General features: G+C 41.8%; 1 protein-coding gene across 1 annotated transcript in view; it reads right to left on the bottom strand.

The window, feature by feature from the left end:
• Positions 1–18,854, bottom strand: part of Atl1 (atlastin GTPase 1) — a 76,671-nt gene that overhangs the window by 42,926 nt on the left and 14,891 nt on the right. Inside the window, exon 2 of the mRNA XM_057782217.1 lies at positions 18,430–18,615. Coding sequence (XP_057638200.1) covers positions 18,430–18,463 — 34 coding nt within the window. The 5' untranslated portion in view covers positions 18,464–18,615. The remainder of the gene's footprint in view (positions 1–18,429; positions 18,616–18,854) is intronic.

Here is an 18,854-nt window from a genome sequence, read left to right on the forward strand (position 1 = left end):
GAGCTGTAGCATGCTGCCAGCAAACAGCAAGAAGCTGTGTTAAACTCTGTTTGTGTGTTTGTGTGTGTTGTTTAAAATTAAGCTCTCTCAGGTTTTTGAGTAGATTTAGTTGACCACATGGGTGCCAACTGTTGAAGGGAGGGCCAGGGCGCTTGTTTGTCCCGGTCACCCAGCTAGCTTAGCCCCAAAATAACCACACAGAAACTGTATTAATTAAATCACTGCTTGGCCCATTAGCTCTAGTTTCTTACTGGTTAATTCTTACATCTTAATTTAACCCATTTCTATTAATTTGTGCATTGCCATGTGGCAGTGGCTTACCAGGTAAAATTCCCAGCATCTATCTCTGGCAAATCCATGGCATCTCTCTGACTCTCCTTTCTTCCTCCCAGAATTCAGTTCTGTCTTCTCTGCCTACCTAAGTTCTGCCCTATCAGGCCAAAACAGTTTTCTTTATTCATTAACCAATACAAGCAACACACAGAGGGGACTCCCACACATCAGTACCAACCTGGAATCCTCATACCTACTTGCTGCTTTCATGGAGCTGGAAGGTTCATGCACACTAACAGGGAAGCAAAGTCATCAAAGTCTTAGCTAGCTGTGGACCGGGGGAGCTACAGTAACAACCAAGCAATGTTTTCTCACTGGTGCAATGGTGGCATGAACGTTCTGGGAGTGACCAGCCACTTTTCTGATCAAATGCAATGCCCACTCAGAACAGACCTGGTACTAGTGACTGGACCAAACCTGTGGCTGGCTAGTTCATGGTCTTAGGGGAGAACTCACTATTCTCCCGCTAAATGTACAAAGTAATAAACTGCTCCCTAAGTTCTCAACTTTAAACCCAAAGATTAGTGCATCTCTCAACTGAACTCAGAGAAACTTCTTTCTGCAGCAGATGGAATTGACACAGAGACCCACACTGCTCATGGTTCAGAGGATAAGACATTCTGGAGTTCTCAGCTCTAAATGGGACATCTGTAGAACACTTCCTTGGCCTAGGGCTAAAGTGTTATTAGTGAGGAGAGGCAAGGAGGATTGTAAGAGTAGATGCAGCAAAACGTCTATTTCTGGTCACTGACACAAACAGTATTTTCCGGGCATGACAGCGTCCTTGCACACAACTCACGGTAGCTATGACTGCACGTGCAAGACCTGCACAAGAGCGAGTCAGCGAGACCCAGCGTGGGTGGGGAGGGGCTCAGGCAGTCCCATCCCTAGCTGAGGAACTAAGGGCAACTGATGGCTGCTGGGAAGGGAGTCAGTTTTCTTTAGAGATATGGGCTCTGACAGGCCACCCACATTCCAACAGATGGTTCTTTCCCCATACACGTGCAGGCACACTAAATGGACTTGGTGGGTGGAAGAACAGAGCACATGAAGAGAAGAGGGAAAGGGATGGGCATAGATAAGGGGAGAAAATGGAGGGAAGGGAATGAAGTTTGATAAAATATATTATATTAAAAAATAGGAAAGGAAGTGAAGCTGCCCCTGGTGTGCTGTCTCTGCACAGCGCCCTTGCCCTTCAGCTTTCTGTCTTGTTATGACAGGCCAGGCGCTCGCTGGACAGCCATCTGACCATGTGCTTATCTACCTCGAGACAGTGGGTCACAAAAAATCTCTTTTCTTCAAAAAAAACACCCAGTCTCAGGTTTTCTGTCATGGCAACAGAAAATGGACAAAGAAACAACATACTCTTTTAACTTCTCACTTACTGGATTTTGTATTCTACACAGAGACATTCTAATCTTATGTGCTATTTCTAAGTCACTAGAAGCTGGTGCTCAGTTATTAAATTTTTATATACAGAAAGGGAAATTTAAAAAATAAGAATAACCAAAGCAAATAATCATTATTATACAATAGAAATGCTATCAGAATGTGTTACCAACTTCCTTAATTTAAACTTAGAAAAAAAACAATATTCTATTTCTTTGGCAGATATTAAACCAAGAGAGATAACGAGCTATGAGTGTGCTGGAGATATTTTAGAGGAAATCATGGTGCCTAGGAAACTGTATCTTGGCAACAAAAAGGTAAAGAACTGTTACTTTTCTGTAAAGTCTAATGATAGAACTTGAATTTTTACTGAAGGACCCTCTGTCTGATAAAAGCTGAGAATGACTCCAAAGTAACAGAGTTTACACAGAAGATCATGAGGAGCTGCGGAGACTGAACAAAATTAATTTATGAAGACGAATCTCAGAGCAAGAGTAGAGCTATGGGCTATAAAGAGATCACATATGAGATATATCTCAAAGCGCCACTGCGTAGATGTTTAGGTAGTTCTGCTGCTGCTAACGCGCTGAGGAATGGGGTTCGAAGCAACAATGCCAATCCTGCAACCTCAGAGTCTTGGAAAGAATAAGCAACCACTTAGCAGGGTTTTTATTTATTTGGAAACAAAATTCCATAAATCATCCAAACTATGTCAGTGACCATAAACAGCTATGTATTTGCTTGCCTGTGACTTCGTGCTGAGAGCACTGTGTGTATGCAGACCTCAGCAGAAAAAGTAAGAAACTAATGCAAAATGAAATTCAAATTCCTGATAGGAACACAAGGAAAGCCAGGCGTTGGTGGTGCACGCCTTTAATCCCAGCACTCGGGAGGCAGAGGCAGGCGGATCTCTGTGAGTTCGAGGCCAGCCTGGTCTACAAAGGGAGTTCCAGGACAGGCTCCAAAACCACAGAGAAACTGTCTCGAAAAACAAACAAACAAAAAACAAAAACAAAAACAAAAAAAGGAATACAAGGAAAATGTCAGTCTTCCATGCAAAGACACATTAATTAAAAAGAAATAAACCTTTAAAGCCAGCCTGGTCTACAGAGTGAGTTCCAGGACAGCCAGGACTGCTACACAGAGAAACCCTATCTCAAAAATCAAATAAAACAAAACAAAAAAAGAAAATAAAGAAAAGGGACAAAACTTTCTGGTAAATACATATGTGTGTGTATGTTTCTGTGTGTGCTCGCACACACATATATACACATTATACATACACTTGGTGCTGGAATTAATAAAAAATTAAAAATATATATAATTTTGCCCCCAACAATTTCATTTCCTGGACTGTATTCTAATGAAATCATCAGAGGCATGAACAAATATTTATAGAGTCATAACAATGTCATTACGTGGTGACAAACCAGAAATAACCCAAAGGTCTAATTGCAGGACACTGTACATAAATTGTGACACAGGTATTTATGTGAAGTATACAGCCACTTGAAATCACATTATAGAAAAAAACTAATTATAAGAAAATATACTCACATATTTAGCCAAAGAGCAAATGGAAAGTAAAATTTCTGTGAAAGAAAACAAGCAAATACGGACTTAGAGACACTTTGGGCCAGTTTTAAAAGCACTTGCTTTCCACAGAATTATCCGGTTCTCTGATCACATTTGAGTGAGCTATTCTGAGGAGAATGGGTACTCTTTGCAGTACTGTCTGTCCTGCTCACATCTCTCCGTCGTTTTCAGCTCCTCTCTGTGCTAAGAGACTAGAACTATGTCACTACACTCAGTTTTTCTTAACTACGGTCTAGTTTAGATCTTGTAAAGAAGGACACAGAGGGCAGCTGGAAGACAGAGTGAATAAAGGCCCTGGTGTCCAATAGAACCAGTGACACGTGAGAAGGCAGCAGCCATACGAAGGGTACAGGATGACCCATCTCTCAGCCCTTCGGTCAGATGGTCAGGTCCTCAGGAACTTCAAAGTGAACATGGAAGTTCACCAACAGCATCCACATCCAAGAGGTTGTCACTATTCAGGTAGACAAGATGACTCATTCTATAGGTGGCACTTGGTAGGTTCACAAATGAAACCAGCACAAGAAATATGAAACATTTATGTTAGCATCAAACAAAAAAATATTGAGTCAAAAATATTACCCTAGAGGCCTACTATATAAAAATAAAGGCTGAATTCATCAAGAAGATATCATAGTATCATATTTGTAAATACCTAATAGTGCAAAGGTACATAAGTAAAACAACAGTAAAGAAGGGAGAATTGACAAATTATCAACCTGAGAATTTTAAAATGTCATTCAGCTAGTAGTATCTTATAGATGAAAAAGTCCAAAACTAGCTAGTAAATGGAAAGTTTCGGCTAAATGGAATGTGTTGTGGAGTATTCCTTTACACTGTATGAAGGTGTGTCACTGTATTTGGTTTAATAAAAAGATAAATGGCCAGTAGCTGGGCAGGAAGTATAGGTGGGGCTTCTGGACAGAGAGCACCCTGGGAAGAATGAAGTCAGAGCTGCCAGCCTGACAGAGGAAACAAGACATGCACTTAGAGGAGAGGTAAGAGCCACAGGCCACACGGTAGACACAGATGGACAGAAATGGGCTAAGTTGAAAAACTAGTTAGAAACAAGCCTAAGCTATAGACTGAGCTTTCATAATTAATAAGTCTCCATGTCGTTTTTTTTTTTTTGTTTTGTTTTTTTTTTGTGTGTGTGTGTGAGCTGGCAATCCAAAGAAAAATCCAACTACAGGGAATATATATTGAGATTGAGAATATATGTGTGTGTGTGTGTGTGTGTGTGTGTGTGTGTGTGTGTGTGTGTGTGTATGGAGCTAGCTCAGTTGATAAAGAGCCTGCTGTGTAATCTGAGGACCTGAGTTCAATCCCTAGGACCCACACAAAAAAGCCAAGCATGGTGAGGCATATGTGTAACCTCAGTGCTGAAGATGGACTCAGGCAGATTCCGGGGCTTGTTGGCCAATCAGCCTAGAGGCCAAATGAGAGAACTGTTTCCAAAGGCAAGATGGATGACCCAAGAAATGAATGACATGTAAGGCTGAGCCCCGGTCCACACACACACACACACAAGAAAACATAAAATGCTGTTCAGGGATGTGTAATAGTCATAAAAATTAAGATTAGTTTAGGATATAAAGTAAACTTCAAACATTTTATTCAAACTATTGAGGGTTAGAAAGATAGCTCAGCAGTTAAGAGCACTGGCTGCTGAAGAGGACCTGGGTTCAGTTCCCAACACCCACATGGCAACTTACAACCATCTGTGACTCTGGGCCCAGGGGATCTGACATCCTCTTCTGACTTCTGCAGGTACTTCATGCATATGGTACGCAGACATACATTTGGGCCAACATTCCAACACATAAAATGTAAAAGTAATAAACCCTAAAAATAAAAACAATTTAAATTATGGGTGTTCTGTAGCATGATTGCTTTACATGCGGCCAGTAGCCATATGTGACTAACTTTACAGAATTAAACTCAAATGCATTGAATGTTTGGTTCCTCACTGTTGCTTGACCATATTTAACATGTTCAACTGCTGCACTTGCCTATGTCTGCTCACACTGCACCATGGCAGGTCTGGACACGTCTGTTACCACAGAAGGTACTGACTGCTGCCACACAACATACATCCGGACTAGACTAATCCAAACACACATTTAATAAACTATAACTTAGGAAATTCTATACTGTTGTGGACAGTTAATTAAAACCCATGAAAATAAATTATATCAATATGTATTAGAAACAAAATTTCCATTTAGAGAAAATATATAGCCATATAAATAGAGACTACATATATAACATATATATAATGGAAAATTTGGGTGTATCCCACAATTTTTAAGTTAAAAAAGAATAAAAGAATATGTCTAAAAAATAAGAAATGCACAGAAATTAGGTAAATACAGCAGAAAAACATACTGAATAATTAAAGACATAAGACACACAAATTAAAAGAAATTTAAGCTAAGAAAAACAGTAGAAAGCCACAGCAATTGTGCCATGTGAATGAAATTGACAGGTTCTAAGAAAGCTATAAATTACTAGAAGTGACTCTAGAAAAAGAAAAAGCATTAATTGCTTTTAATGCAGAAACTGGATCAATAGTTCAAAATCTTATTATTAGATGAGATAGCAGGTTGGGGTGGTTTAATAGACTAGTTTCCTTGAACTGGATCATTATAATATATTAACTTATTTAAATAATAGAAAAATAAATAGCCTCTACTCACCTTATAACCTTAATATAATCTTAACAGTTTAAACTAAAGTCAAATAAAGAAAGTACAAGGAAAGAAACTTAGCTACAAACTTGCTTGTAAATATCTTTTTTAAAAAAATATTTATTTATTTATTATGTATACAATATTCTGTTTGTGTGTATGCTTGCAGGCCAGAAGAGGGCACCAGACCCCTTTAGAGATGGTTGTGAGCCACCATGTGGTTGCTGGGAATTGAACTCAGGACCTTTGGAAGAACAGGCAATGCTCTTAACCTCTGAGCCATCTCTCCAGCCTGCTTGTAAATATCTTAATTAAAGGATCAGCAAGGCCGGGCGGTGGTGGCACACGCCTTTAGTCCCAGCACTTGGGAGGCAGAGGCAGGCGGATCTCTGTGAGTTTGAGACCAGCCTGGTCTACAAGAGCTAGTTCCAGGACAGGCTCCAAAGCCACAGGGAAACCCTGTCTCGAAAAACCAAAAAAAAAAAAAAAAAAAAAAAAAGGATCAGCAAGTTCAGCAGTGTATTTCAACAGGGAACACTGAGTAGCCTGGGTCAACTGTAGGCCCACCAGATGACTTCAGTAGAGATCTAGTAATGTACTGAAACAGCCTAATGAACTGAAGAAAAGTCATATTGTTTCAATGCATGCCAAAAATTGTTTGTTAATAAATCTGTTAAATTTTAGTATTCAGTGATAATTTTTAAAAGCTATAATTAAGAAACAAGGACAACTCCTAGGAAACCAGCCCTCTTCTGAAAGAAAACAGAGAAGGAGTAGATCTGTGAGAGAGGGAAGGTGGTAGGGAGGAACTGGGAGGAGAGGAGAGAGGGGAAACTACAGTCGGTATGTAATATATGAGAGAAGAATGAATGAATGTATGTATGTTTAGGACATAGCTTAGTAGGAGAATATTGCCTAGACCGTGCAATATCCTAGGATGAATCCCTAATGTCTCTCCCTCCCCCAACACACATACAAAATAAAGAGAACAGGAAATGTGGTGATATTTTGTTTGTGATTTAGCAAATAAAGCTTGCCTGAAGATTCAAGTGCAAAGCTAAGCCATTAGTTAGCCATAGAAAACAGGCAGTGGTGGCACACACCTTTAATCCCAGCACTCAGAAGACAGAGGCAGACAGATCCCTGTGAGTTCAAGGCCACCCTGGGCAATGCGAAATTGAATCTGTCTAAAAGAGAAACAGAGCTTACACAAAGGTAGTCCCAATACTTTGGATCACACACCTTTAATCCCAGCACTCGGGAGGCAGAGGTAGGCAGATCTCTGTGAGTTCGAGGCCAGCCTGGTCTACAAGAGGTAGTTCCAGGACAGGAACCAAAAGCTACAGAGAAACCCTGTCTCGAAAAATCATAAAAAAAAAAAAAAAAAAGAATTCATGCTTCCTCTGGTGCCCAACTTTTGGGGTACAAATTCACAAAAAAAGCTGCCTGCCTGTGGCTTTGTAGCTACAGGCACAGGCCAGAACTACATGCAGCCAGAGTCACTGTCCCACTGACTAGGTTTTCCTTTCTTCTCTCCTGGTAGGTTTCCCCTGGACCCCCTTCTGGGGCTGCTGCCAAACTAGGTAGCTGACTTGAAACCTGCTCAGGCTTCTACTGTTCTACTCAACATCAGTCAGGTTCATACTTCATAGTCATCTGAATCGTCATCGGCAACAGATTTGGTGAGACAACTGGGAATTATTAAAGGGAGTGATTAGCTAAAAGATATTTTTCATATGTTAAAAAATGAGAAACACTATTATTATAGAGATAGGTCTCTGTATGATTATGCAACACATGATTTAAAATGGAATAATTAAATTCAAGGATAATCAACTTAATTGACAAAATGTTAATTATCATCTTGCTAATTCTTGGTTTATCTCTAAAATAGTTGGTTGATGTGAATGCCAAGATACAGGCTTTAGAAAAACTTATTAAGACAGATCAAAGAGATATTCAAATCCAGACAGAGGAATTTAAAGGAGAACCAATTTCAGCATTGCATTATAAGATTAGAGAGGAAGAGCCTAAAGATTTCAAACAATCAATCTTAATATATCCAGTAACCTTATAGGAATTGCCAAATGATAGATATCCCCAAGACTGTGTAAAAGCAGATTGAACTCCTGTGGCAATGTTAGATTTAAGAAGATTCTCATATGGCATGCAGTCACCTTTTGTGAAGCAAATGTTAAACTCATGGTCAACTTGCAATAGAATTATCCCTCAAGACTAGAGATTTGGTTGCATCAGTCTTGGATCTTGGAAGACCTGGTGGAAAGATAAAAAAATGAAGCAGAGCTAGAGGGATGGAAATCTCCCAAGACCTACTTCTTGGAAAGAGAGATTATGCTAATATAAAAAGGTAATCTCTATATGATGGTCACACTCTGGCTTTATGCCATGCAGAAGCTTTGAACGCTTGGGACAAAATTGAAGAAGTAGGAAAGAAAACGGAGTCATTTACTAAAGTAATACAGGGCCCAAAAGAAACTGGCATGGATTTCTTACAAAGACTGACTTCAGCAGTAAATAGATGATACCAAATTCATAAGCTAGACACTAATTGAATCTCTGGCTTTTGAAAATGCTAATGCACAATGCGAAAGAGTAATCAGGCCATTAAAAGCAAGATCAGCACCCTTGGAACAATGGACCTGAGATAAAATAATATTGAATCTCATGACCATGATGACGCTTGGATAGGAAAGATGATTTCCAGAGGTTTGAAGAAAAATCTAAATGTCAGGTGTTTCAATTGTGGCAAACAAGGTCATCTTAAAAGGACTGTAACTAGGGCATTCCTAGAAACAATATTTTTATAAGCATAATTTAAACAGAATGCCCCTCCCTTCTGATTATATAGAAGGTGTGGCAATATCCCAGGCATTAAACTAATGAATGTAGATCAACAAGGGACAGTCAAGGTGACCCTCTGCCATCGGGAAACACCTTGAGAGGCCTCTCACAGGCCCCTATGCCAAATTCGGTTCAGTCATTTCCTGTCATCGTGGAAGAAATGCCTTCCAAGAACAATTAAAGAACCTAATACCTAGTGTTGAAAGACCCCCCGAAGGATGTCTTTCTTCTGGAGAGACCCCCTACCCAAGGATCAGTCGAGACCACTCATGCGGATGCAAACAGCAAGAGGATTTTTTATTCTGTCATGACAGGGTCCCCCAGGTTCGGGATATGAAGGACATCCACAGCTGTTACAGCCCATCTTTTAAAGCAAAAAACCACAGAGACGGGGGTGGGGGAGGACCTGTAACTTATTGGATTGGCTTATTTAAAAAGGCTATTACCAATAATTAGCTGGAGAGTGATTGCCAGATCAGATGAGGTAAAGGGAAACTTCTGAAGGTCACTTTGCCCCTTCCCAGGGACTAAGTCAAAACATCAGTAACTGAGTCATAACCTAAGGGTTATCATGCCCCTATTCAGGGAGATGGCAAGTTTCCAACATCTCAGTACGTGCATGCATAGCTGTTATGTCCTTGGTTCCCAGGGGGAAGTACTGAGAGTCATCAGAAATGGCTTTAGATTTTTCTTAAAGTTTTACATTTTCTTAGGGTTGAGGGGGCTTACAAATGCATTTAGAGTCTTTCAGTGTAAGAAACCACACTGCTCTGATGATAAGACAGCTATAGAAGCGAGAACAAAGAATTCAGGAGAAACCATAAATCAAAATTGATAAATACTAGATTTGGAACCTCCCCAAAGTTAGGGTTAGGCAGGGGTTTGTTTTTGACTTTTTAGGAAAATAAAAACAACCATCTTGAAGAATTTAAAGACCTTTGGACAAATAAGCATACAAAGAAGAAGGGAGAACTACCCAGAAAAAATTATCAAGAAAGGAATAATCCGACCTAATACAATCTCTGAAGTCTCCAAAAAGGTGATGGGATTCCACAACGATGATTCCATCAGGACTATGATAGAACTATTAAGATGAAAAACATCACCTAAAGATCACCTTTGGACTACAAATTGCTCAGAACAATTCTGAGGTGGCTAGCTGAGATGATCCAGCCTCACAGACTACTCTTGAGACAAGCCCTGCACTTTCCAATGACACACAGACTGGACAACAAATGATACAGCTACCTCTTCCAGGACTTAACAATTAACCCAAATTTTTCTTTTCAGCATCTTCTAAAGATGTTGTCACCCTCAGACAGCATTTATCTCAAAAAAATAAAATGAAGAGTGATTTAGGAACTCACCTGACATCAACCTCTGGCCTACACACACATACACACACACATGCATGCATATATATGCAAAAAGAAAAATAATTTTAAAAAGTGAACACAGTCTAAGAAGCCTTCCCTCAACACCACCCATCAATGCCTGAGGCAAGTGGAAGGGCTGGCCCTGAGATCTAAGAGTAGAGAGCTGTCCCTGCCTCTCACTGACTGCAGCACTTAGGAGAGTGGCCTCTACACCTCACCTGGACAACAGGGTGTGGCTGGCTCTGAAGGTGTAGGTCTAGGAGAACCTTCCCTGAGGATACAAAATCAGGAAAACTGGCCCTGCCCCTTGCTCATCGCTGCAAGGGGTGAACTAGCCAGGTAACACAGGAGAGCTCACCCTGGTGGTGAGGACAAGGGAGAGCTGGCAGGCTGACCAACCCTGCAACCACCCCATCTGTGATGTGCTGAAGCATGAGGGTTGGGGGAGCAGAAGTGGGGACTATTGGTCATTCGGACCCCGGGCTGCAGGATCTCCACGACACAGGGCAGGAACAGAATGTCCAGGAAGAATCCTAGTGATGGCCTAGAAGAGATGGTGGAGCAGAGACCAGCATCCTCAAACCAGACCAATGATTCTCTGCAATGAACGCCTGCATGTAAAACTGTATGGATAAAGGGGTTTACTGTGTGACTCACTGTGTCACACTGCAGCTCCCATAACAAAATGTTTTCTCTTCTTTCTCTCTTTTTTTTCCTTTTTTCTCTTAAATTTTATTTTGTTTTATTTTATAAAAGGCAAGGAGGGAGATGGGTGAGATCAAGAGGCATGATATATAAAACACAAAGAATAAATGAAAACAAAGTTAAAAAATAATCTCAAACCATAAAAGGGAATATTGATTAATGTGATTACATTTAAATAAAATGTCTGTTTGCAAAGAGCAAAGTCATATCACAAAATAGGAAAATGGATCTGCACAACAAAGATACAGAAAGACACAGAAAATCAAAAAGAAGAAAAAAATAAAATGGGCAAAGGACAAACAGGCATCAAGTGGAATTTATGAACACGAATAATCACAGAACTCAGGCTCACACATCAGGACAGGTGGGCTGAGAAAACGAAGAGACCACACCCTACATTACAGCTCTCTCCACGACACCAAGAGTGGGTGAGGGTACAGAGTGAACAAAATATTTTTGGAAAAATGCACACTCTAGATTGCATTTATATTACACTGTGAAATTTCATCTCCTAAAAATGTCATAGAAGCTACAGTCATGAAATCTCACCAGCACGGCTGCCTCAACAAGAACTAAATGAAGACAATATCAGCAGACATGCTAACATGAAAGGGGAAATCTCATGGGGCTTCAATTCTACACAAAGAACTACAGGCAACTAAGGAATGCTGAGAGCAGTAGAAATAGCCTTCCCTAGGAAGACTCCCCCCAAATTGGCTATCCGGTACCAAGTGGTCAGCCCTGAAATGATATGCATACAAATAACCTTATATGGACTGAGCAGGCTGTATTTATATATTTAGGAACATATGCACATACATATACATATGTAACAACAATTAAAAAAATAAAGGCCAGGAATTTGAGAAAGTTCAAGGGGAAGGGATATGGGGAAGAGTCAGAAGAAAGGGGCAAGGAGAAATGATCTAATTATACCTTAATTAAAAACGTAAGTGTAAAATTAAGGCAGTCCTGGTGGCACAAGTCTATATTACTTAGGATGTTGACGATAATAAGTTCAACACCTGTCTGAGCTACAGAGTGAGTTCAAGGTTAGCCTGAACAACTTAATGAGACAAATAAAAGGCAAAATAATGTACTGAGAATATAGCTCAGTGGTAGAGTGCTTGCCAAACTCATACAGGGCACAGGCTCGCTCCCCAAAACTGCAAGAAAGAAAAAATAAAAATAAATAATCTTTATTCTTTTTGGAGGGTTTTTGACAGTTTGAAAAGGGGGGCAAAGGTGGAACCCAGGAGTAATAAAAACAAGTTGGTGTCAGAACCTAAGTCTGTGTGTGCATGTGTGTGTGTAAATATGTGCACACATGTTCATGTGTGTGTTTGTGAGTGCTTGTGTATGTATCTATGTGCGTGCATGTAAATGTGTGTGTTGTGGAATTGTTTTTTTATACATTGTGAAAATGTATCTTTGCCAAGGCGCCTCCTGATTAGCTTAATAAAAGAGCTGACTGGCCAACAGCTAGGCAGGAGATGGAGGAGGGATAGTCATACAGAGGAAGCTGGAAAGAAGAAGAGTGGAGTCTCTGGAGTCTTGAGCAGATGCAGAGAAAAACAAGATGAACGTGCCACATTGAAAGAAGGTATCGCCATGTGGCAGATCGTAGATAAGAAATATGGGTTAATTTAAAATATAAGAGCTGGTAACAAGCCTGAGGTATTGACTGATTCATTTATAATTAATAATAACCTTCTTTGTGGTTATTTGGGGAGCAGCTGTCAATACAGAGAAACCTTGTCTACATGTGTGAGTACATGTACATATATGTGTGCATATATATGTGTGAGTGGTATGTGTGTGCATGTTTATGTACACATATGAAAACTGTATCTGGAAAGAGAAGTAGTGGAATCAAGATAAATGAGAAAAATTCAGGAAATGAGAATATACAGCACATGTTTTATATATACATATATATGTATATATATGTGTGTGTGTGTGAATATGTGTGTGAGTGCATCAAACAGCACATATTATATAAAGGTATGTACCAAGCAGCACGTTATGTGTGTATGTGTGTCTGTGTGTGTGATACAGTACACATGTAACCTAATAGAATTTGTGGTTTTGTTTCTTGAAGACAAGGACTGTGGAAAAATATCCCTCACAGGTCACATGTTTGAACACATGGTTCTCCACTGGTGGCACCGTGTGTCAATGTTGTAGAACTTTTAGGAGGAGGAGGCTTGTTGGAGGAAGGGGGTCAATGGGAATGGATCATACGGTTAAATATCCAGGCCCTATTTCCTGTCTGCTCTTCCTGCTTCCTGTTGATCACCTCATGTTTCTGAGGCCATGCTTCCCTATCAAGGTGGACTGTCTCCATTCTCAAATTATAAGCCCAAATAAGCCCTTTTATTTAAGTTGTCTTTCATCACAAAGACAAGAGAAAGAACTAATACAGCTAGGTGAGATTACTTTTTAAACAGGAGACAATAAGCAATATCACCCATAAACAATAGCCCAGCTCTATGGCAGGTTTCAAAGTCAACTTCAGTAGCCAGGAAGCAAGTAGGATCATGATCTGAAATGTACTCTGCACCCTCCATGACTACAGAAAGAATGTGGCATCGTCTGTGGACCTGACCTCGTCTGGAGTGACTCTTCACCCACCAGCCTTTCCGCCTCCTCCTGTATATGACTGACCAGTCGTTCCGATCATCACAGCCTCAGCCACGCTGTCTGTCATGGCAATCCTGACAGTGTGACCTGACACAGGTAGTCTTCCATGTAAATACCTGATGCTGGGGATGTGGTCTTTCTGCCAGAGAGACACCAGCTCTGTTCTACTCTAATTAATTCCCATTTCACCAGAATGTTCTTTAGCTTCTTTGGCATTATCTGTATTTCCAAAACACACAAAGGCAAACTCATTCAAACACTTAGACTGCTGGTCATATACAACATCAGTAATGGGAATCACCTAAAGAATGTCTTTCCAATCCTCTATAGTGTACAAACTCAGCTCATACGCTCCAAGGCAGCATTCCCTGATCCCAACATGACACACCTGAGCAGACACAGGAGCCAGCAGCTGTGTCCTCTGAGATATTCTCAGCTCTAGAACCAGGGAGTGGGACTGACATCATGATCTCGCACCACACCTTTGAAAATTTCTTCCATATTAAAACCTAGAGTTGGATCTGGGCCTGGACTTTGATCTAAGACCTAGAAATAGCGCTTTCTGATTATACAGTACTTCTTTACTTTGATTTATTTTCTTTGGTCCACTTCAAATTCTAACTTTAATCACAACCCCCATACAATGCTCACTATTGGTTGTCCTAGTAGATCTCAGGTTTGAGGACTTCACACCCCCCCCACTTCACACCATGCACATTACTGGTTGTATAAGGACCCCAGGTCTGAGGACTTCACAGTTCCCCCCACTTTACACCATGTACATTACTGGTTGTATAAGGGACCCAAGGTCTGAGGACTTCACACCTCCCCCCACTTCACACCATGCGCATTACTGGTTGTATAAGGGATTCACATTCACTCTATTTCTTAAATCCGTTTCTCTCATTCCCAAGCTTCAAGGACACACTTAGCAAACTTGTTAAATTATAACTTCCACATCTTCCTTTTTCAATGTTAGCCCATTCTTCACAGTTCTGCTCATAACTGTATCATATCCATACTGTTAATTTCCCCTCAAAAACAAAACCAGAAACCTAGAACTTCATAGCCTAAAATTCTCACAAATGTCTTTTCTACAAATGGAAATTTCTTGTATTTACTGTGAAGCTAAGTTGGTGTTTGTTTCCAGGCAACCGAAGTTAAAACTTTATTTCAAACATTTTTGTACACTATTATACTGTCAGTTTTTGTCAAACTGTAGAACAGTAAATTCTTACATTGTATCTCAAGTTTTTGAGGAAGTTAAATTAACAGAAATAAACAAACAGAAAGGTTTCCACTGTTGCTCTGTTTCTGGTAGCTGTCCTCCAGCCTGCTGAAAGGCTGCTTTCTGGGCTCCTGTTTCCGATACCCATCTGTCCCCTTTCCTCCCACACCAGCACACTTCATCTGCTTCTCTAGTCCGAGGTTACTGGGTTTATAGGCATTGATTTCTCTCACCAGCTTAGTCCTAGATAGGCTTGTTGTGACAACGTTTGGCATCTGTTCTAGCTTCTAGTCCTCAGTCAATGGACAGTAGGAACAACCAATCCTGACTTAAATCCTAGTTCTAGAACACAGAAACCATGGTGCCTCTGGCAAGTTCCTCAGGGTCTCTAATCTCAGATTTCCCAGTGATGAAAACAATAATAACAATGCCCACCCTTGAGAAGTTGCCTCTTCAGTGCTTACGTAGACTCAAACTCCCTGCATGCAGACTCGGGTCAGGTGGTGGATTCTCAGCTGTCCACACGGGCTTTGCAGTGCTGTCTCCAAATATCCTCAACACCACTTCCGACTCTGGTGCACAGCACAAGTGTTTCTACTCTCTAGCCTCCCTGGTTTTCACAAGACCTACATGGCAGGGTCCCCTCAGTGAAAACGATCCTCATCTCAGAGCTCCTCAGGTCCCGAGCTTTTATGTGCAGATTTGCAAATGCCTTTCTTGTTCTTTACTTGGGAATCACTGCATTTCCCAAGTCTGGGTTAACTGTTTTGTCTCCTTTATAACGTCTGGTGATAGCAGGCAGGAAGGGCCGCTGCGCTGTTCTTTATGCAACAGCAGACTGGTTTCTCATAAGAGTAACCTGTGACTTCTTCTGAGAACCCGTTTTCCCTACCTCACATCCCGACTCATTCATTTGTAAAAACACTCCACGGTATTGTGCTACCAAAGGTAAATCAGAAGAAAACCCAAGCTTCTCACCATGGTTCTCTAACTTACAAAATATATCACTTGAACTACGTAATTTATCTTACCAGTGACTTCCACTTTTTTTCCCATCTACAAAATAGATAGTAAACACAATTATTTAAGAGGCTAAAGACCAATCAGGAGAATTCAGCTGAATTTGCACTGGCAATGTAGTCCTGCGTAACTGTGGACAGAATCACCCATCACCCATCAGAGGAGGTCTAGAACAGAAGGGAAGGAAAAAGAATCTCAAATCGAGTTCCCAGATGGAAATGCCGATCTATCATTTTCTAGCCCTGTCATTTAGCATGAAAAGTGAACATTACAGTGTCTACCTCCCATGGGGTTATCTCAATGATGTAAGCCTCCACTGCTATCATTAAATACCTACTGTGCGCTAGGCAGACAGTATTATACCAGGCACTGGAATGAAATGGAAGTAAGGCCGGAATGGCCAGTATCTTTGTTAAAATGTCTGCCTCTTATTACTACAATTCCAAATAATATATTTTATACACACCATAACAAATGAAAACCTAGCCGGGCAGTGGTGGCGCACGCCTTTAATCCCAGCACTTGGGAGGCAGAGGCAGGCGGATCTCTGTGAGTTCAAGACCAGCCTGGTCTACAAGAGCTAGTTCCAGGACAGGCTCCAAAACCACAGAGAAACCCTGTCTCGAAAAACAAAACAAAACAAAACAAAAAAACAAATGAAAACCTAAGTAGTGAAGCATTTCCCATAGGATATTGAGGTCACACCCCACAATTCCAGTGTTATTTTTAATAGGGAGTTTCCAGTGGACATATAATGACTCTGGCATTTCCCTCCCAATTTATCACATTTATATTGCCCTGATGACTTTGGAGTAAACTGTTTGGAAGCTGATTCTATCAAACATAAATGAGCTAAGAGACTGCTTCTCAAAATAACATCACAGATGACCTGCTCCTCTGCCACCTACTAGTCAAAAGACACATTTCTAGGCCCTACTTCAGACCTGTTGACTCAAAACTCCTGGCTGGATGATGAAGGAACCTTCATTTCTATTGATTTTCCAATTTGTTCCTATGGAAATCCCACTTAACAGTGGCATTGGGGAAGGGGCTATCTAAGAAACCTGTAACCAAACACTGAAGAATAATGAGCAAAGCATAAGAAAGAATTCTTAGAATACATTTCCACATGCTTGGCTCCTAGCATGGTGGGGTCAATAATCCAATCCAAAGATCAAGACTAAAATCTGAGTTGAACATATGCACCTTCACCATGAACGGTCAAGTGTCCAAATTCCTATTCCAGAGCAAGAACAGGAATGGAAAGGGACACCAGAGACCTTTATCCAAGTTTTCAAAGAAGCAAAGACTGTGCCTGCAATATTGAAATTTGGGCTTGGTGATCTGGGAAAATGAAATTGCTTCTCTTAAATTTAGTCAAATACTGCCTGCCTGCTCCACCTCTCCACAGCAACCGGGAATCTAGGGTACTCTCTCAGATGTAAGCCTTGCCCACAGGAATAACTGATCTTGTGACCACTACATCAACAAAAGGCAAGGATGCATTATGATCTTTTGACAAAAGGAAACAAAAATAGCCATATAAAAGGTACATCTATCCTCTTAGTAAGACAGAAATAGAACAGGAGACAGAGAACCAAGAGGCAATGAACTCCTAGTGGGCGTGAACTTTCAAAACAATAACAATGCAAAGCCAGTAGAACACAATGTTTTTCTATATGCCACCTGCCTGTGGTTTGAGATCCGCGCTGGTTCGGATTATAAAATGTGTTTATAGGGTTTTAGTTAAGATGCTGATGTGCTAACTACTATGCCTGCAAGAAATCGAGAGCCCAACCCGACAAGGCCGCCCAGGCACCCACACTCCTCCAGATCTGGTCCGGAACAGCACAGCGGGCGGGGCGCGGTTTTCCCCGCATCACTGCGCTCCTCTCCGCTCTGCCTGCGTGAGCACCGCCCACCCACTCGCGCGTGAACCCACTGGGCCTAGCCCTTCCTTGGGCCCGGTGCTGAATCATGAACCCAGTATCTCCACAAGGTAAAAATCGAAGAACAAAGCCAGTCTTGAGGCTAGTCTGAAGAAGGTCTGGGTTGGGCGGCAGACTAGAAACCCCAATTCGGCTCTCCTTCTTCTCCATTCCTCCACTAACCCCAAAATGAAGTAAGTGTGCAGTGCTAGGGACTCTCAGGAGGGTACCCCATCTCCCAGGCTTCCGAGACGCTCTGCAGCGCAGTATCTTAGCTCGCGCGCTCCGCCTCATTGTTTCACCACCCGCCCAGAGCCTGCCAGCATCGGAATAAGCCCTTGCCCCAGAAAGCGGGTTGGGGCTTCGCCTGCTCCAGATCGACCCTTTGCCCCTCTTCGCCCACAACCACAGCCCTAGACCACCTTCTGCGCCAATCTGGTAACCTGGCTCTTAGGGCGGAGCCCAGAGTCCCCAGAGGAGCGGGTGGGTGCTGTCCAAATGCTGGGAGGAGGCGGCGCGGGATGGGGAAGGAGCCGCAGGCCTGGCCTGCACCAGGCTCAGCACCGGTGACAGCGCGATTCATCGGAGCAGGCACCCAGCAGCAGAAAACAGAGGGCTAGACCCTGTGAAGGCTGCACAAGTTACTGATTGCTACTCACCCCAACTGTTTCTGTCCCTGCGACTCTTGGCCATGGCGGTCCGTAGGCTGGCGGTGGAGAGGCGCTGTTACTCCTCTTGTGGTCTTCTCCAGGGCCGCAGGTTGCCGGCAGTAAAAGGCTCTGTGCCCGCTCTGGGCGCAGTTCTCTCAGACTCGGAGGATGTTGCTGTGGCGCTGGTGGGAAGGACTGGGGAGGAAAAGGGAGGAGAAAGCAGATGAACCAAGCTCAGCATCACCAGCTGGAGTTCACACAAATACCAGCGTCACACCCTCTGTACCTTGGCCCAACCCCAGTCTGTGAAGACAGTGACAGACTATATACTGCAATATTTTCAACAAACACACACACAAATAAACAGCACCCCCTGGCACATGTGATTTTAAAAGCATTATCTAGTGACAGAAATACAGAAACCACCATTATTC

The sequence above is a fragment of the Chionomys nivalis genome, chromosome 10, assembly GCF_950005125.1.
Source record: "Chionomys nivalis chromosome 10, mChiNiv1.1, whole genome shotgun sequence".
In the NCBI taxonomy this organism is placed as follows: Eukaryota; Metazoa; Chordata; class Mammalia; order Rodentia; family Cricetidae; genus Chionomys; species Chionomys nivalis.